Source organism: Haematobia irritans, chromosome 4, assembly GCF_050003625.1.
Source record: "Haematobia irritans isolate KBUSLIRL chromosome 4, ASM5000362v1, whole genome shotgun sequence".
Classification (NCBI taxonomy): Eukaryota; Metazoa; Arthropoda; class Insecta; order Diptera; family Muscidae; genus Haematobia; species Haematobia irritans.
The window spans coordinates 75,332,037-75,353,956 of NC_134400.1; the positions used below are offsets into that span (position 1 = coordinate 75,332,037).

At 38.4% G+C, this 21,920-nt stretch overlaps 1 protein-coding gene across 1 annotated transcript in view; it reads left to right on the top strand.

Moving 5' to 3' along the window:
- LOC142235590 (uncharacterized) overlaps positions 1-21,920 on the top strand; it is a 109,836-nt gene that overhangs the window by 33,810 nt on the left and 54,106 nt on the right. Inside the window, exon 3 of the mRNA XM_075306849.1 lies at positions 13,588-14,658. Coding sequence (XP_075162964.1) covers positions 13,588-14,658 — 1,071 coding nt within the window. The remainder of the gene's footprint in view (positions 1-13,587; positions 14,659-21,920) is intronic.

Consider the following 21,920-nt stretch of genomic DNA (forward strand, 5'->3'; position numbering starts at 1 on the left):
CATTTAATATCGAGCTCGTATGGACATTATTGAACGCCCCTTCGATGTCTAGAAACGCCACGATTGTGTATTCTTTGACAGATAGTGAGCTCTCAATAAAGCTGACTAGTTCATGTAGTGCGGTCTCAGTAGACCTGCCCTTCGAGTATGCATGCTGTCGTTTCGAGAACAAACTTGAATCGATGCTAGTTCTAAGATAAATATCTATCATCCTCTCCAGAGTCTTAAGTAGGAATGAGGATAAGCTGATTGGTCGGAAATCCTTCGCCCTCGAGTGAGAGGCTTTTCCCGCTTTAGGTATGAAAACGACTTTTGTTTCCCTCCACTTTCCTGGGATATATGATAAGTTGATACATCCTTTATATATCACCGACAACCAGGGGATAATTTTGTCAGTTACAGCTTGTAACTCCGCCGGAGTAATTCCATCAGGTCCAGGGGATTTGAATGGTCCAAAGCTATTTAGCGCCCATCTTATTCTAGTTTCCGATACAATGTCCTCGACAGGAAACGACCGCTGAGCAACTGTGGCACCGCCAGTACATGGTTCAACCGTCTGATTTCCAGGAAAATGTGTGTCCAATAGTACCTCCAGCGTCTCCTCACTGGACGTTGTCCAATTGCCCTCCGATGTTTTAATGAAACCTGGAGCGGAGTTGGTGGATGCTAGAACCTTCCGTAGTCTGGAAGCCTCGGACGTATTCTCAATACTGCTGCAGTAAGCATTCCAAGAGTTATGCTGAGCCTTTCTCAGTTCTCGCTTGTATCCTCTCAGATTCTTCTTGTAAGCGTCCCAGTCCTCAGGGGCTCTGGTGGACTTTGCCTTGTTAAAGAGCTTCCTGCAGGATTTCCTCATGTTACTTATTTCCGTAGACCACCATGGTGGTCGATGTTTCCCCCTTGGCTTTCCTCTAGGGCATGCAGCTTTCAGTGAGATGTTGAAGGCCTTAGTAATCCGCTCCACTGCGTGTTCGATATCTTGCACATTTCTCATATTTGTCTCTGTTATTTCCGGTATCATCATATTGAACGATTCCCTATACCTATTCCAGTCAGCTTTCCTAACATTTGGCGGAAATATGATCTTGGTGATATGAACATCAAATTTAAAACTGATGTAGCGATGATCTGAGAAGCTGTGTTCACTTAAAACCTGCCACTCAGATATCATTTCATTCAGTTCTTGCGAGGCCAAGGTGATGTCCAAAACCTCTTGCCTGTTTTTAGTGACAAAGGTTGGGACATCTCCCTTGTTGCAAACTACCAGATTAGTACGCAAAATAAACTCTATTAGCGACTCTCCCCTTGCATTAGTATCACTACTTCCCCATATACTATGATGTGCATTCGCATCGCATCCCATAATGAGTTTCGTCTTTGTTTTCAGTGACTCCTCCACTAAGGTCTTAACGGCATATGGAGGCATCTCCCTGTCATGTCCCATGTAGACCGAAGATACCCAATATTTGCATTTGGCTATTTCTAAACTTGCAACGACAGTGTCTGTATTGCACATTGAAGGAAGCAGAAACAAGTTGAGCTCGTTTTTAGCCATTATACAGGCTCGATTTACATCATTACCAGTATACTGCAATAGTTTGAACCCCGGAGTACTTAATTCACATATTTTGTTTTTATAAACATATGGTTCTTGAATAAGAACTATATCTATGTCCCCTTTCATCAGGAGAACTTTTAAGGCAGCACATGCAGCCTTACAATGATGAAGATTTATCTGGAGGATCCGTAGGACCATCGAGATTTTCAACAACCGTCACATCAGCCGCTTCAATCGAGTCATCAAGAATGTCCTCTTCAGAGATATCGGTGACTGTCGCAATAACCATAGGTTCAACTTTGGTGAGTTCTGAGGCAGTAGAAGCCTCCTCACGCATACGGTATCTATCCATGTCTTCAAATGTCTTGGTATCCCCCTCGACTTCGCAAGAGGATCCGCTTACTTCTGATTCAGACAGAGTCTTGTCCATTTCTGAATCCTTTAGCTGATCGTTTTTATACACCTTCATTTGGATATAATGAAAGCCATAACATACACGGCCCTGGGACTTTGCTAGATGTGGCAAAGACTGAGTGTTCAATATAAACACTGCATGCCGTCTTGGCCCATCCACTTCATCCAAACGGCCAACCTTCCAATCAGCTGTTGGAAGATCTGGATTGCATTGTTTCAGTCTATTTAAAATAGATTCAGGGTCAGGAGGGTTTGCAGGTATCCACGCATGTGCTCTTGGTCTAGCCGGTATGTCTTTCTTCTCAACTAACTCTAGAGCAGCTCCTTCCCAAACTTCACCAATTAGTATCAGAGCAGCTTTAAAACATTCTATAGACCTCTGGTCCTCAAATGCGACTAGCTTAAATCGTCCTTGATACCAACCAGCCTCTTGGTGTCGAGGATCTGGGCCGGGAAACTTTTCCAGCACCTGTGAGTAGACGCCAGACAAAGCATTCTCAATTTCCCCCCATTTTTGCTTTGGAACCATACCGTCCAATGCTCCTTTATTTATGATAGCCATCACAAGGCTGTCTTTAGCAACTGAGGCAAACGATCGTTGATCCCTTTTGGAGGATGGCAGCTCATCCGGTGATCGTTCCCTTTTTCCAGCCTCAAGAATTCCTTGAGCCCATTTTAAGGAATCGCTTTGTTTAGCCGACAACGTGCTTGGGTCGACTGATCCTAATTTCTTTAGGATAAACAGAGCATTTCTGCGTTCTTTGAATCTCTTTCGTGAGGGATTACCTCCTTTTGAGGCCGTTACCTTGGAAAAGGTCCGACTTGTCAAATTGTCGCCACCTGTCGACCCGTCTACAGGTCGACTAATTGGGCCTAACTCTTGGTCATTGCCCAAATTTATAACTCCAGTCGATACCCGTCCACTGGGCCCTGAAGTTAGCAACCCAGTGGATGTCTTTGAATTTCTCTGCATGGTGGCCTAATATCCCACCACACTTGAAATTCGTAGTAGGTACTTATTACGATGATTTTATCCGCTATTAAAAAACACGTCCGTTCCGGTCGACGGTTGAAATAATCAAAAAAAAAAAAAAAAAAAATATATATATATATATAATTTGTCCTCAATCGTTCATTTTAATTTCACCCGGAAAAAGAAAACTTATGCCTTTTTTGTAGATTTCAAGGCTGCGTTCGACAATATATCGAGAAAAGCGCTAATCTACAAGTTATATATGTTAGGTGTATCTACGAAAGCTGTTCGATTTATTGAAAACGTATACAATAATACGACTTCGGCATTCTGGACTCGAAACGAACTTTCAGATTATTTCAATACAACATCTGGTGTTAAACAAGGATGTTTAATGTCCCCGCTCTTATTCGCGCTATATCTAAATGACTTGCACGATGCGTTAGATGAAGGTGTAACAATAGACCAATTAAATATCAGATTGCTGCTTTACGCCGATGACATAGTAATACTAGCCGATGGACCAGAAGTTCTGCAAAGAATGATTCACAATTTGGAAAGTTATTGTAAGCTCTGGTCGGTAGAAGTAAATCTAACCAAGTCACAAGTAATGATGTTCAGAAGAGGAGGCCGACTAAGTAGAAACGAAAACTGGACGTTCCTATCGAGCGCGTTAACGATAACGTCAGAATATAGTTATTTAGGCGTAACTTTAACACCCGCCAACATTTCACCAAACATGTGGAAAAAAGGAACCTAGCTGCCAAAAATAGTATAAACTGCACGTGGAATGATTTCCTTAGTAAACGTGAAGTCTCCCTTGCAGCAAAGTGGAAACTCTTCTTAGCTGTCAGCAGATCAATACAGACATACGCGACGCAAGTGTGGGGTGGCAAACACTTTGAAGAAGTCGACAAATTGTAGATATTCTTCATCAAGAGAATACTCAAACTGCCAGATTGCATGCCAACGTACGCTATAATGCTAGAAACAGCTCTCGAAAATGGGCATATTTTCACACTAGAATTGCATCTACGTTATTTATTTAAGACTCTCTTTGTATATCAGGAACCTCGATTACCGCTTTTACTATCAAAGAAAATATTAAACAAAAGAATATTCTGGGCAAAAGATCTAAATGACATGGGAACGAATTTTAATATCGAGTGGACAACAAATAATCTGAACTGGTCGATATGGAAAGAAAACGAAAACAAGCTGCTACAAGCACTAAGATTAAAGAACATAAATGGGTACGTGTTAAGAAAACAGAACACCCGAAGAATGTATAGAAATTTGGACTCATCGCAGGGAAAAATTCTTTGAGCATAACCAACACAGTCGAGGACATACGATTAATAATGCAAATTAGAACAGAAACAACAATTTTAAATGGCAACAGGTTCAATAACAATGGCTCAGAAATGTGTTCGCTGTGCAACACACAAGAGAACGAAAATTTTCAGCACTTTATAGGCAGATGTCCAATTTTGAGGGAAATAAGAAAAACCTATCTTTAAAAAGAGATTTTATCAGACGAGGAGATAAAAAATTTGTTTGATGGAAAGATTGTAGAATGGGCATGTCTGCACCCTCAAAAAAAATCGCTTCTTTAACATATGTTCCAAACATATTTTGCAGGAAGCACATATATTATTGGATACTGCCGAAACATTAATATGTTTGTTTTATGTGAACATATTATATGTTTGGAAGCATATTGAGCCCAAAAATATTATATGCTTGGAAGAATTTTTCGCAAAGACGATTGTGCTCATTCCCTAACATACTCGTAATTTTCACTTTCACGAAATATTTTAGTTCTTGGCACCTTTTTCTGTAATACAAATAATGTTGAAGAAATTATTCACTTTTATAAATTTTACCTTTCGCCTGCACGGAGAATCGAACCGAGGACCATACAGTTTGTAAGCCAACACACTATCCACTGGGCTACGTAGCTGTTATAGTCACCAGTAGATAATTATCGTTATAAGTTACATTTATATAGCATAGTTTGCAGCGCCCACGAGCCCATGCAAACATAACATTATTTAACAGAAACATACATTTGTTTGCTACGTGGAGCAGTGGTTAGCATGTCTGCCTTGCATGCAAAGGGTCGTGGGTTCAATCCCTACTCCGACCGAACACTTTTTTGTTTTTTGTTTTTAATTTACACATTTATATTTATACTATATTCAATTTTTATAATGAAACTTCGAAATGTGGGTTATTAGAAAGATTTATAGTCAGTAACAGTGCTTGGTATAAACGAAATTGACTGATTTTTGGATAAAATATTATTTTTTTATTGCAAAAATAACAATTTTGTAACAAAAACTGTTGGAAGGAATTCAAAAACTCTAACAAAAGAAGAACGTGGAGTCGAGTATAAACATACATAAAAAATTTTATAATATAAACATAAATTTATTTAGGCGTGAACAGTTTTTTACTAGCATTTAACAACATCGCCATAAAATGCCTTTTATTTTTGTTTAATAATTCATTTTAAAGAAAATAAATTTTTTAAATTGTTTTAGCTGCAAAACTCGAACTTAATGCCCGCTTTTATATTTGAAGGTGTCCGTCAACTCCTCGTGGACTACTTATTAATAAGGAGGAACTAAACTTTGTTTTTATACATTTTACTTTGTAATTTTTCACTATTTCCTCCTTATTTTATTTTACTGTCCCAACTCTAGAAAGAGTATAGTGCCCTTGTTATTTTTATGAAGACCCCTGTTTCCTTTAACGAAAAATTGTGCCCATAGTGCCAAAATGATAAACAAAACACATGTCCACACATAAATAAAATGCTGCTCTCAAGGCGAAAAGGCCGAACATCTATTCTCTTTATTCAAATTAAATAATATTTAGACTTAAGCATATCAAATTTTTGGCCTGATCATAAAACAGTTTTCCGAAACAACATACAAGCGGTTTCACAGAAATTGTTCTCTTTTGAATCTTTTGCTGTGTTATGTTGATATCTTTCGTCAACTCTCCCGGTTTCCATCTCTATTTCTTTCTCTATACTCTCTCTCTGTCGCTCTCTGAAAAAAATATCACAACATATGTATGTTTAGTCGAAATTTGTAAATTTATATATGTTTGCATTCACACATATGATTTTTATGAAACATGCATGCCCCAAACATAATATATTCTAACATATTAACATAGATGTCCCAAACATTTAGTGTTAGTTTAGGAACATTACATGTTTGCACTTAAATATATTGTGTTTCAAAATTGTGCCCGAAACACATTTTGTTTATATCGGAACATATGAAAAACATATTTTTCTAACAGTGTGGCAAAGTTCACAAGAATGGCATTGAAGTACAGACTAGGATTAATATCTGAATTCAATTATTAAATAGTATTTCATATTACATATGTACAACGTAAAATTAAATTCACATGTAGACTAACGACGATATGTCAAAGTCTTCAAGATAACTGAAAATAATTGTATTTATAATAAATGAAAACCAAACCAGAGTATTATACACATTGTAACTGTTTATGAAAAATATTAATAAATACTACTACTACTATCCACTGAGCTATGTAGCCGTTATTGTCATCAATAGAGAATTACCCATATAAGTTATATTTATATAGCATAGCTTGCGGCACCCACGAGCCGATTAAACAAAGTTTATTTAACAGAAAAATTCATTTAGTTGGGCACCGTGGAGCAGTGGTTGCTACGTCCGACTATCTTATTTCAACCGTCGAACGGAACGGACGTGTTTTTTAATAGCGGATAAAATCATCGTAATAAGTACCTACTACGAATTTCAAGTGTGGTGGGATATTAGGCCACCATGCAGAGAAATTCAAAGACATCCACTGGGTTGCTAACTTCAGGGCCCAGTGGACGAGTATCGACTGGAGTTATAGATTTGGGCAATGACCAAGAGTTAGGCCCAATTAGTCGACCTGTAGACGGGTCGACAGGTGGCGACAATTTGACAAGTCGGACCTTTTCCAAGGTAACGGCATCAAAAGGAGGTAATCCCTCACGAAAGAGATTCATAGAACGCAGAAATGCTTTGTTTATCCTAAAGAAATTAGGATCAGTCGACCCAAGCACGTTGTCGGCTAAACAAAGCGATTCCTTAAAATGGGCTCAAGGAATTCTTGAGGCTGGAAAAAGGGAACGATCACCGGATGAGCTGGATGGAAGGGATCAACGATCGTTTGCCTCAGTTGCTAAAGACAGCCTTGTGATGGCTATCATTAATAAAGGAGCATTGGACGGTATGGTTCCAAAGCAAAAATGGGGGGAAATTGAGAATGCTTTGTCTGGCGTCTACTCACAGGTGCTGGAAAAGTTTCCCGGTCCAGATCCTCGACACCAAGAGGCTGGTTGGTATCAAGGACGATTTAAGCTAGTCGCATTTGAGGACCAGAGGTCTATAGAATGTTTTAAAGCTGCTCTGATACTAATTGGTGAAGTTTGGGAAGGAGCTGCTCTAGAGTTAGTCGAGAAGAAAGACATACCGGCTAGACCAAGAGCACATGCGTGGATACCTGCAAACCCTCCTGACCCTGAATCTATTTTAAATAGACTGAAACAATGCAATCCAGATCTTCCAACAGCTGATTGGAAGGTTGGCCGTTTGGATGAAGTGGATGGGCCAAGACGGCATGCAGTGTTTATATTGAACACTCAGTCTTTGCCACATCTAGCAAAGTCCCAGGGCCGTGTATGTTATGGCTTTCATTATATCCAAATGAAGGTGTATAAAAACGATCAGCTAAAGGATTCAGAAATGGACAAGCCTCTGTCTGAATCAGAAGTAAGCGGATCCTCTTGCGAAGTCGAGGGGGATACCAAGACATTTGAAGACATCGATAGATACCGTATGCGTGAGGAGGCTTCTACTGCCTCAGAACTCACCAAAGTTGAACCTATGGTTATTGCGAGAGTCACCGATATCTCTGAAGAGGACATTCTTGATGACTCGATTGAAGCGGCTGATGTGACGGTTGTTGAAAATCTCGATGGTCCTACGGATCCTCCAGATAAATCTTCATCATTGTAAGGCTGCATGTGCTGCCTTAAAAGTTCTCCTGATGAAAGGGGACATAGATATAGTTCTTATTCAAGAACCATATGTTTATAAAAACAAAATATGTGAATTAAGTACTCCGGGGTTCAAACTATTGCAGTATAGTGGTAATGATGTAAATCGAGCCTGTATAATTGCTAAAAACGAGCTCAACTTGTTTCTGCTTCCTTCAATGTGCAATACAGACACTGTCGTTGCCAGTTTAGAAATAGCCAAATGCAAATATTGGGTATCTTCGGTCTACATGGGACATGACAGGGAGATGCCTCCATATGCCGTTAAGACCTTAGTGGAGGAGTCACGGAAAACAAAGACGAAACTCATTATGGGATGCGATGCGAATGCACATCATAGTATATGGGGAAGTAGTGATCCTAATGCAAGGGGAGAGTCGCTAATAGAGTTTATTTTGCGTACTAATCTGGTAGTTTGCAACAAGGGAGATGTCCCAACCTTTGTCACTAAAAACAGGCAAGAGGTTTTGGACATCACCTTGGCCTCGCAAGAACTGAATGAAATGATATCTGAGTGGCAGGTTTTAAGTGAACACAGCTTCTCAGATCATCGCTACATCAGTTTCAAATTTGATGTTCATATCACCAGGATCATATTTCCGCCAAATGTTAGGAAAGCTGACTGGAATAGGTATAGGGAATCGTTCAATATGATGATACCGGAAATAACAGAGACAAATATGAGAAATGTACAAGATATCGAATACGCAGTGGAGCGGATTACTAAGGCCTTCAACATCTCACTGAAAGCTGCATGCCCTAGAGGAAAGCCAAGGGGGAAACATCGACCACCATGGTGGTCTACGGAATTAAGTAATATGAGGAAATCCTGCAGGAAGCTCTTTAACAAGGCAAAGTCCACCAGAGCTTCTGAGGACTGGGACGCTTACAAGAAGATTCTGAGAGGATACAAGCGAGAACTGAGAAAGGCTCAGCATAACTCTTGGAATGATTACTGCAGCAGTATTGAGAATACGTCCGAGGCTTCCAGACTACGGAAGGTTCTAGCATCCACCAACTCCGCTCCAGGTTTCATTAAAACAACGGAGGGCAATTGGACAACGTCCAGTGAGGAGACGCTGGAGGTACTATTGGACACACATTTTCCTGGAAATCAGACGGTTGAACCATGTACTGGCGGTGCCACAGTTGCTCAGCCGTCGTTTCCTGTCGAGGAAATTGTATCGGAAACTAGAATAAGATGGGCGCTAAATAGCTTTGGACCATTCAAATCCCCTGGACCTGATGGAATTACTCCGGCGGAGTTACAAGCTGTAACTGACAAAATTATCCCCTGGTTGTCGGTGATATATAAAGGATGTATCAACTTATCATATATCCCAGGAAAGTGGAGGGAAACAAAAGTCGTCTTCATACCTAAAGCGGGAAAAGCCTCTCACTCGAGGGCGAAGGATTTCCGACCAATCAGCTTATCCTCATTCCTACTTAAGACTCTGGAGAGGATGATAGATATTTATCTTAGAACTAGCATCGATTCAAGTTTGTTCTCGAAACGACAGCATGCATACTCGAAGGGCAGGTCTACTGAGACCGCACTACATGAACTAGTCAGCTTTATTGAAAGCTCACTATCTGTCAAAGAATACACAATCGTGGCGTTTCTAGACATCGAAGGGGCGTTCAATAATGTTCATCCGAGCTCGATATTAAATGGACTGACAACTCTGAATGTTGATCCTGTTAGACGAACTGCTAATGAAGAGACGTATTTCAGCCACACTAGGACAAGCAAACATACAAAAGTATGTGAACAGAGGCACTCCCCAAGGAGGAGTTCTATCACCTCTTCTTTGGAATGTTGCTATAAATAGCCTTCTGGTTACTCTAGAAAAAGAAAGGATAAAAGTGGTGGCATACGCAGATGATGTAGCTCTGGCAGTCAGGGGAAAATTCCCATCCACAATCAGAGATATTATTCAGAGGGCCCTCCGGATGACTGAACAATGGGCGAAAGACAATGGTCTTGGGGTAAATCCTGCAAAGACAGAATTAGTCATGTACTGCAAAGATCGCAAAACTCCCACGGTTAGGCCTATTTCCTTAGGGGGTATTGAAATTCCCTTTGGTGATTGTGCAAAATACCTTGGCGTTATTTTGGACAGGAAGCTGAACTTTAAGCTTAATATTGAAGAAAGGGCGAGGAAGGCAACTGTAGCTTTGTACTCGTGCAAAAAGGCAATAGGAAAAAAGTGGGGACTAAAACCAAAAATTGTGCATTGGCTATACACGGCAGTGGTTAGACCTATAATGCTATATGGTGTTGTAGTCTGGTGGCCGGCACTTCAGAAACCGACTGGTTTAGATAAAGTTCAGCGTATGGCGTGTTTGTGTATTTCAGGCGCATTCAGCAAGACAGGAACAAATTCCCTTAATGTCATGCTGCATCTATTGCCTTTAGACATTTTGACCAAACAGTCAGCTGCAACAACGGCTGTGCGGTTGCGCGAACTATCGCTGTGGTCGGAAAAAGGTTACGGTCACAGTTCTGTCCTCAAAACAATGTCAGATGTGCCTAACGTAGTGGATTACACTTTGGCGAGTCCACTTTTCGACAAAAAGTTTGAGACTCTAATCCCCAACAGTGAGGCGTGGTGCACACAGACCCCGGGGAATAAAGAATACATAGATTTCTACACTGATGGCTCCAAATTGGATGGACAAGTGGGTTTCGGAGTATATTCTAATGATTTGGAACTTCAAATAGCGAAAAGATTACCTAATCACTGTAGTGTTTTTCAGGCTGAAATATTAGCAATAAGAGAGGTGGCGAATTGGCTGAGAAGTAATGTTCCAAAAAATGTGGGCATTAATATATACTCAGACAGTCAACCTGCAATAAAATCCTTGGACTCTGTGTTCCTCAACTCGAAAACGGCCATCGATTGCCGCAAATCTCTCAATGAGATGGCTGAGCAGTACAATATTCACCTAATATGGGTGCCTGGCCATAGGAACATACCGGGGAACTGCGAAGCCGATGAGTTGGCAAGGCTAGGGACTACCTTACATATTCCAGGGGAACTAGAATTTGTTGGTATGCCCCTAGCTACCTGCAAGCTCATGCTGCGTGAGAAGGCTGTTATGATGGCAAATGTTCGATGGGAGAATTGCAAGGGTTGTAACGACACCAAGCAAATATGGCCCCATTTCAACTTAAACCGCGGGAGCCACCGTGGTGCAATGGTTAGCATGCCCGCCTTGCATACACAAGGTCGTGGGTTCGATTCCTGCTACGACCGAACACCAAAAAGTTTTTCAGCGGTGGATTATCCCACCTCAGTAATGCAGGTGACATTTCTGAGGGTTTCAAAGCTTCTCTAAGTGGTTTCACTGGAATGTGGAACGCCGTTCGGACTCGGCTATAAAAAGGAGGTCCCTTGTCATTGAGCTTAACATGGAATCGGGCAGCACTCAGTGATAAGAGAGAAGTTCACCACTGTGGTATCACAATGGGCTGAATAGTCTAAGTGAGCCTGATACATCGGGCTGCCACATAACCTAACCTAACCTAACTTAAACCGCACACTAGATATGCTAATGTTCTCGAGACGTCAGATATCACTCCTGATATCTGCTATAACGGGTCGCTGCCTGATAGGAGATTTTGCAAAAACTATTGGCGCGAAGTATAATGACTATTGTATGAGCTGTCATGATGCGGAGGAAAAAGAATCAATTAAACACCTCTTGTGTGAGTGTCCTGCATTTTGTGTAAAGCGCAAGCAACTTTTAGGAGCATATAGCTTCAGATTACTGGCGGATCTGGAAAACGTTAACTTAAGCAGTCTGCTAATGTTTTTGGAACAATCTAGTTGGTTCAACAAAGAAAAATAATCAAGAAGGTTCAGCGGTTAAAACTAGAAGTGCCCATATGTAATAGGTACTTTTAGTTAATGTGGTATCACAATGGACTGAATAGTCTAAGTGAGCCTGAATCTTAATCGGGCTGCCACTTTAACCTAACCTAACCTACGTCCGACTTGCATGCCAAGGGTCGTGGGTTCGATCCCTGTTTCGACTACAGTGTTTCTCAGAAAAGAGCAGTGTTTGATATAAACGAAATGGACTGTGTAGTTGGTTCAAAAATAACTTTTTTTTATCGAAACAATAAAAATTTTGTAACAAACGAATTTTTTTGGTGTTAAAAGTGTATATATATACATATATATATATATATATATATATATATATATATATATATATATATATATATATATATATATATATATATATATATATATATATATATATATATATATATATATATATATATATATATATATATATATATATATATATATATATATATATATATATATATATATATATATATATATAATATATATATATATATATATATATATATATATATATATATATATATATATATATATATATATATATATATATATATATATATATATATATATATATATATATATATATATATATATATATATATATATATATATATATAGAAAATATAACTACAAAAATCTTCAAACAATATATACTAGTTTTGTTGCAAAGTTGTTTGTGCTTTTATTGCTACAACACACACAAAAGCAATACCTTTGAGAAAATCCGTCGTCTGCTGTGATAGATATTTTAAGTGTTGTGAGTTTAAATGTAGTGATTTATACGTTCGGAAAATTTTAGTAATATAGAAAAATATTGGCGGCGTTTAAAACATATCATGGTTTCCAAAATAGTGATAAATTCAGGTGTACGATATGTAATAGCGCATTCGCAACAAAAAAAACCCTGCATCTTGCTAACATTCATGGAGAAATATTTATGAAAATGTATTGCGGCTCATCGAAAGGAACAAAAAAAAATACATCAAATCACATTTTTTTTAAATGATGAAATTATTTCATTAAATTGATGAATATATTTGATAAAAAATTGATGTAAAATTCTTCATTACGGAGAAACATTTCAACAACTTAATGTTCAATATCAACATATTGATGAAGTTTTTCCGTTCAGTGTAGAACACGCATTTCCCTGATATAAAGTTTTTTTCGTTGTCCGAAAGTCGATAGGCTTTTCAATGAAGCCTGTTTGTCTTTACATTTTAGTGATGCGACTCAAAAAAATATGATAAAAAATTGTTTGACTAAGAACAACATGACTTTAATAATTCTGAAAAATTCTTCTTCAAAATTAATGAAATCGTTGACTTTTTAGATCTTAATTAGAAAGCAAAAAAGCGTTTAAGAACATGCTTTTCATCACTTTATTTTAAAGACGTTTTTGTTTAAAACATATCATAATTCCTACTTGAAGTCGTGTCTGAATTCGGCATTAAAGTGTGACAATAAAGGCAATAATCCATAAAATATTGATGATGTGGCTCCCTTATTCACTTATTATTTAAAAAATAAATACTAATATGCATAGTTAGAGTGCTTAGCTGTTCACAATCTTCAGACACGTGTTTAGAAACTTAAATCTGTTAAAATTCGCATTGAAATAATATAGGTTTAATAATACTTCTTAATTTTGTTCCAGGACAGGACTTTTTCTATGGGCCCATCAATTGTGTCACGGCTCTTGGACTATTATGATCTGACGGGAGACATTTTACAAACCCATATAGATTCGCCACGTTCAACTGCTTATTTGGCTGCATTATTCTACTCTGTAAACCGCCTAAACTGCTTTTATGTTTACGGAGCTGGATCAAATTTGAAGCAATATAGAAGATATATTGAAGGTCTGGGAATAAATAATACACGATTGTTTGCAGAATCGTTTACGTCGTTTCCCTTAGAGTCTAACAGATTTCGCACAGTTGTGGGAGTATTTGCAAATCCTCCTAATTCATTTAGCGCAATATCTGATCCTATTGACCTGATATGTTCCCGGGGCGGTGATTTGGGAATGCTTGAAATACTAACTGATACCTCTATTAGCGATGATGGCAAATTCAGGGTTTCTCTCATATTAGAGGAGCAATTGCGTACGCTATCAATGGCGATGTCACGTCCACAAGTACAATTTGTGCTATATCAGACTCACTCGATAGTTAATACTGAAAATGAAGATATGACCAAACATGCAGTAAAAATGGTCAACGAAGCAAGCTTAAAGAAGCATAGGGATCTATTTATAGAACGGAAACGGTTGGAAGCTTTGGAGGAAGCTGAAACTGCAAATATTCCATCTGCTGCAATGGGAAGCTCCCCTCGAAAACGAAATGCAACAAATGAGACAAAGCAAACGACTGCAAACGACTCTTCAACATATGATCAAGATTGTGTAAATGAAATAACGCTTCCAGAAGTAGATGAATTTATGCTGGTGGAAATACCAGATGTATGCAAAAATCAAGACAATTGTATTAAGCACAATGATACTGGCTGTTTCCTATCATTGGTACAGAGAAAACAAATTACAAGATTGAATGCAAAATACCTAATACACATGGCGGAGAAGAGAGGGCTATTTGGAAATAGTTCGGAGAGTAGATTTAATAGAAATAAACCAATTAAATCCCAAGAAAGCAATACGGAACACCTACCGATGAAACAAACAACGGACGATGGGAATAAGAACGTTTTTCAGAGTATTGAAACATTGGTGAGTATTTTTTTTTTTTTTTTTTTTTGAATACGTATTTTAAAGGCTGCAGATTATTAAACAAGGAGTCCAAATTATGGATACGGAATCACGAAATGTCGTAGTATTTGTTCTTCCTTAAAGTAAGTAAAGGGTGATTTGTTAAGAGCTTGATAACTTTTTTTTTTAAAAAACGCATAAAATTTGCAAAATCTCATCGGTTCTTTATTTGAAACGTTAGATTGGTCCATGACATTTACTTTTTGAAGATAATTTCATTTAAATGTTGACCGCGGCTGCGTCTTAGGTGGTCCATTCGGAAAGTCCAATTTTGGGCAACTTTTTCGAGCATTTCGGCCGGAATAGCCCGAATTTCTTCGGAAATGTTGTCTTCCAAAGCTGGAATAGTTGCTGGCTTATTTCTGTAGACTTTAGACTTGACGTAGCCCCACAAAAAATAGTCTAAAGGCGTCAAATCGCATGATCTTGGTGGCCAACTTACCGGTCCATTTCTTGAGATGAATTGTTCTCCGAAGTTTTCCCTCAAAATGGCCATAGAATCGCGAGCTGTGTGGCATGTAGCGCCATCTTGTTGAAACCACATGTCAACCAAGTTCAGTTCTTCCATTTTTGGCAACAAAAAGTTTGTTAGCATCGAACGATAGCGATCGCCATTCACCGTAACGTTGCGTCCAACAGCATCTTTGAAAAAATACGGTCCAATGATTCCACCAGCGTACAAACCACACCAAACAGTGCATTTTTCGGGATGCATGGGCAGTTCTTGAACGGCTTCTGGTTGCTCTTCACTCCAAATGCGGCAATTTTGCTTATTTACGTAGCCATTCAACCAGAAATGAGCCTCATCGCTGAACAAAATTTGTCGATAAAAAAGCGGATTTTCTGCCAACTTTTCTAGGGCCCATTCACTGAAAATTCGACGTTGTGGCAGATCGTTCGGCTATTCATGATGAAATGTCAAAGCATACTGAGCATCTTTCTCTTTGACACCATGTCTGAAATCCCACGTGATCTGTCAAATACTAATGCATGAAAATCCTAACCTCAAAAGAATCACCCTTTACTATGTTCGGTTTTCAAGCTGAAAACCAGAAATAATGTTTAACTTATCTTATGTACTAAAGGCCCTCTGTAATTGAGGCATGGACATTTTATCATTCCCTTACAGTATGATAAACTTTTTAGAAATTCAAGAATAATTGCGAAATTAAATGCCAGGGTAATTTTTTTAGATTTTCAAAAAAACGATGACAAAAAAGTTGCCAAAATGTTATTTTTAACATGGGATTGTCATACAACTCCAACCGCCGATTGGAAGGTTGGTCGTTTGGATGAGGTGGATGGACCAAGACGACATGCGGTGTTTATATTAAACATAGAGTCGCTGCCACATTAGCCCAGGCCCAAGGACGTGTAAGTTATGGCTTTCATGATATCCATATGAAGGTATACAAAAGCGATCAACCAAAGGATTCCGAAACGGACAAGCCCCCGGTAGAGTCAGCAGTGAAAACATCTCCTAGCGAAGCAGAAGGAGACATAAAACCTGCAGACTATGGCGAAAATCATATGCGGGAAGTTTCTACAGGCTCAAACCTCACCAAAGCTGAACCGCGGATTGTTGCGAGAGTCACCGAGATCTGTGAAGAGGAAGCCCTTGATGACTCAATTGAAGCGGCTGATGTGACGGTGGTTGAAAATTTGGATGGTTCTACGGTTCCTCCAGATAAATCTTCACCATTGTAAGGCCGCTTATGTTGCCTTAAAAGTTCTCCTGATGAAAGGAGACATAGGTATAGTTCTTATTCAAGAACCATACATATATAAGAACAAGATCTGTGAATTAAGCACTCCGGGTTTCAAACTTTTGCATAATACCGGTAACGATATAAATCGAGCATGTATAATTGCTAAAAACGAACTAAATTTGTTTCTCCTTCCTTCATTGAGCAATGCAGACACTGTCGTATCAAGTCTAGAGATATCCAAATGCAAATATTGGGTATCTTCGGTCTACATGGGACATGATAGGGAGATGCCACCCTGTGCCGTTAGGACCTTAGTTGAGGAGTCACTAAAAACAAAGACAAAACTCATTATGTGATGCGATGCAAATGCACATCATAGTATTTGGGGAAGTAGTGATACTAATACAATGGGAGAGTCGCTAATAGAGTTTATTTTGCGTACTAACCTGGTAGTTTGCAATAAGGGAGATGCACCAACCTTCGTCACCAGAAACAGGCAAGAGGTTTTGGACGTCACGTTGACCTCTCCGGAACTGAATGATAAGATATCTGAGTGGCAAGTTTTGAGGGAACATAGCTTCTCAGATCATCGCTACATCAGTTTCAGATTGGCTGTTCTTACTTCAAAGACCATATTTCCGCCAAATGTTAGGAAAGCTGATTGGAATAGGTATAGGGAATCGTTCTATTTGATGATGCCGGAAATGCCAGAGACAAATATGAGCACTGTGCATGATATCGAACACGCAGTGGAGCGGATTACGAAGGATTTCCGACCAATCAGCTTATCCTCATTCCTACTTAAGACCCTGGAGAGGATGATAGACATGTATCTTAAAACTAGCGTGGATTCAAGTTTGCTCTCGAAACGACAGCATGCATACTCGAAGGGCAGGTCTACTGAGACCGCATTGCATGAACTAGTCAGCTTTATTGAAAGCTCACTATCTGTCAAAAACTACACAATCGTGGCGTTTCTAGACATCGAAGGGGCGTTCAATAATGTCCTTCCGAGCTCGATATTAAATGGACTGACAACTTTGAATGTTGATCCAGGTATACTGTTAGACGAAATTCTAACAAAGAGACGTATTTCAGCCACACTAGGGCAAGCAAACATACAAAGGTATGTGAACAGAGGCACTCCCCAAGGAGGAGTTCTATCACCTCTTCATTGGAATGTTGCTATAAACAACCTTCTGGTTTCCCTAGAAAAAGAAAGGATAAAAGTGGTGGCAGACGCAGACGATGTGGCTCTAGCAGTCAGAGGAAAATTCCTATCCACAATTAGAGATATTATACAGAGAGCTCTCCGGATGACTGAGAAATGGGCGAAAGATAATGGTCTTGGTGTAAATCCAGCAAAGACAGAACTAGTCATGTACAGCGAAGATCGCAAAACTCCCATGGTTAGACCCATTTCCTTAGGGGGTACTGAAATTCCCTTTGGTGAGTGTGCAAAATACCTTGGCGTTATTTTGGACAGGAAGCTGAATTTTAGGCTTAATATTGAAGAGGGGGCGAGAAAAGCCACGGTAGCTTTGTACTCGTGCAAAAAGGCAATAGGAAAAAGTGGGGACTAAAACCAAAAATTGTGCATTGGCTATACACGGCAGTAGTAAGACCTATAATGCTATATGGTGTTGTAGTCTGGTGGCCGGCACTTCAGAAACCGACTTGTTTAGATAAAGTTCAGCGTATGGCGAGCTTATGTATCTCAGGTGCATTTAGTAAGACAAGAACAGACTCCCTTAATGTCATGCTACATCTATTGCCTTTAGACATTTTGGCCAAACAGTCAGCTGCAACAACGGCTGTGCGGTTGCGCGAGCTATCGCTGTGGTCGGAAAAAATGTACGGTCACAGTTCGGTAGTGATGCCAGATGTGCCTAACGTAGTGGATTACACCCTGGCAAAACCACTTTTCGACAAAAAGTTTGATGACCTGTTCCTGTATATCGAACGAAAGCTTTCTTTCGTATTCCAAACGAAAGAAAATTGATTTTTGTTCTTTTATTTCGAAAAGCAAGTCACTTCATATTTTGTTGTCGAGTAATAAACGAACATATACAATAAGTGTCAAGAAAAAAGTAAAAGCATTTTTAACATTTGAATGAATTCTCAGGCCAAAAATTTAAAAATACTCATTTTTAATAATCAATGTATTCTCATACAAACGAATCGAACTTTCAAAACTAGAAAAACCCAAATTCATTCGAATTCGAGTGACTGCCTTTCTCTCGAACTGGTTTTCGTTCGATATACAGGAACAGGGCATGAAACTCTAATTCCCAACAGTGAGGCGTGGTGTACACAGACCCCGGGGAATAAAAGATATATAGATTTCTATACTGATGGCTCCAAATTGAATGGACATGTGGGGTTCGGAGTATATTCTAAAGATCTGGAAATTCGAATAGCGAAAAGATTACCTAATCACTGTAGTGTTTTTCAGGCTGAAATATTGGCAATAAGAGAGGTGGTGAATTGGCTGAGAAGTAATGTTCCAACAAATATTGGCATTAATATATACTCAGACAGTCAACCTGCAATAAAATCCTTGGACTCTGTGTTCCTTAACTCGAAAACGGCCATAGACTGCCGCAAATCTCTCAACGAGATGGCTGAGCAGTACAATATTCACCTAATATGGGTGCCTGGCCATAGGAACATACCGGGGAACTGCGAAGCGGATGAGTTGGCAAGGCTAGGAACTACCTTACATATTCCAGGGGAACTAGAATCTGTTGGTATGCCCCTGGCTACCTGCAAGCTCATGCTGCGTGAGAATGCTGTTATGACGGCAAATGTTCGATGGGAGAATTGCAAGGGCTGTAACGACACCAAGCAAATATGGCCCCATTTAAACTTAAACCGCACACTAGATATGCTAGTGTTCTCGAGACGTCAGATATCACTCCTGATATCTGCTATAACGGGTCGCTGCCTGATAGGCGATTTTGCAAAAACTATTGGTGTGAAGTATAATGACTATTGTATGAGCTGTCATGATGCGGAGGAAAAGGAATCAATAAAACACCTCTTGCGTGAGTGTCCTGCATTTTGTGTCAGGCGTAAGCAAATTTTAGGGGCATATAGCTTCAGATTACTGGCGGACCTGGAAAACGTTAACTTAAGCAGTCTTCTAATGTTTTTGGAACAATCTGGTTGGTTCAACAGAAAAAAATAATCGAGAAGGTTCAACGGTTACAACTAGAAGTGCCCATATGAAATAGGTACATTTAGTTAATGTGGTATCACAATGGACTGAATAGTCTAAGTGAGCCTGAATCTTAATCGGGCGGCCACTTTATCCTAACCTAACCTGTCATAGAACGGATGTCCACCATTGCAGCAGCCGTTGCACTGAATTTGATTCACTTCTTAAGGCGTGATCCGATTCAGTGTTTTGGATGTGAATTAAACATTTTTGTGATATTTTGCCAAATATTTTTTTTATGATTTTTAATGCATTCTAACGTTTATCTGAAACGTTTGGCTTCAAATAGTTTCAAAAATTCGCAATGGATTTAGCAATTTTTTCGACAAGTTGTTTGGAAAAGTTTAGAAAAACTATAATTGTCTGTTGATGACAGTAACTGCTACGTAGCCCAGTGAATAGTGTATTGGCTTCAGGGCCGTCTTTAACCTTTTAGAGGCCCTGGGAATATTAGTATAATGGGCCCCTATGACTTTGGCAGAACACTATTTTGTTATAATAAACAAAAAAATGATAAACAAGGTTTTTATTGCTGATCGTATTAAGCGAATATTTGCCACAAACATAACTTCCTTAGCATTCACAGATTAGTGATTAAAAATCTATATAAGAATTCAATTTTATTAGAATTCAAGAAATTTCAGTTTATTAATTCTTTTGTAAAAAAATACGAAAACAGGTAGAATTAAAAATTTTAAATAATAACCGATCGATGGTTGATGGTACTTTAAACCGGCAACTGTAACGATAAAACAAAATCGAAGAAGAGGAACCCTTCCAGATTTGAGACAGACAAAATCGTTAGGTTAGGTTAAAGTGACAGCCTGATTAAGTTTCAGGCTCACTTAGACTATTCAGTCCATTGTAATAAGGCAAAATCCTTAATCACTTCTTCAAATTCTATGTGTTCTTTATTTTAACTACTCGGGAAGTTATTTCAATTAAATATTTTATGACTCGCATTTTTCATATTTTTAAAGGTTAATTTTAATTTTCTTTGTTTCAAATGTTTAAATACATTCAAGAGAAATTGCTAATTTTTGGAAATATTTGAGGTCAAAAGTTTCGAACAAATGTTAGAATGCATTAAAAATCATAAAAAATTATAAAAAGTTATTTATATATATATACATATATATATATATATATATATATATATATATATATATATATATATATATATATATATATATATATATATATATATATATATATATATATATATATATATATATATATATATATATATATATATATATATATATATATATATATATATATATATATATATATATATATATATATATATATATATATATATATATATATATATATATATATATATAAAACAACCAAAGTGCGCTAAATGCGCGTTGGAAATACAAAAATTGCGAGAAACCATGCGTCTTTCTCCCGAAATACTACAATTGCGGTGAACAACGTCCTGCGAGTTATAGAGACTGTATTGTTGCTAAAGAGCTTCAAAAGCAATCTGACACAGTTCAAAATAATAACGCTCATTAAATAAAAAAAAAGCTACACACGATATATCCTTTCAAAAATCTTATCCAAATTAGAGTCAATTGAATCGTTTAGCAATCGCTTAGACAACCCTTTAAGCTTGTTAGAGGAGAATTTTTTGAATACATTCTAATAGATGCAGACATCATTAAAAATTATGCAGTGGAATGCCAAATGGAATCTTAAAACACATAGATGAGCTTCGGTACATCTTATATGAAAAAATATTGATATATGTCTCATAAGCGAGACACATTTTGTTAAAGATTCATTCGTGAAAATTAAAGACTACAATAGAGTAAGGTTAGGTTAGGTATAGTGGCAGCCCGATATTTCAGGCTCTCTTAGACTATTTATTCCATTGTGATACCACAGTGGTGAACTTCTCTCTTATCACTGAGTGCTGCTTTGAAACCCTCAGAAATGTCACCAGCATTACTGAGGTGGGATAATCCACCGCTAAAAAACTTTTTGGTGTTTGGTTGAAACCGGGCTTGAACCCACGACCCTGTGTATGCAAGGCGGGCATGCTAATCATTGCACCATGGTTCATGTGCATGCACCCTATCCAAGTAACACCACAAGTGGAGGAAGTGCAGTTATTGTTAAAACTTCAATTAAACATGGAAATGAACTCAGTTCTGACCATTCTCCTATATATCTTCATTATTTACGTGAGGCAACCAATAAAAAAACTAATACATACCTAACAAACACTAGAACCGACTGGGAGTACTTTCGAAATTTAATTACCACATCTATCAGACATTCGC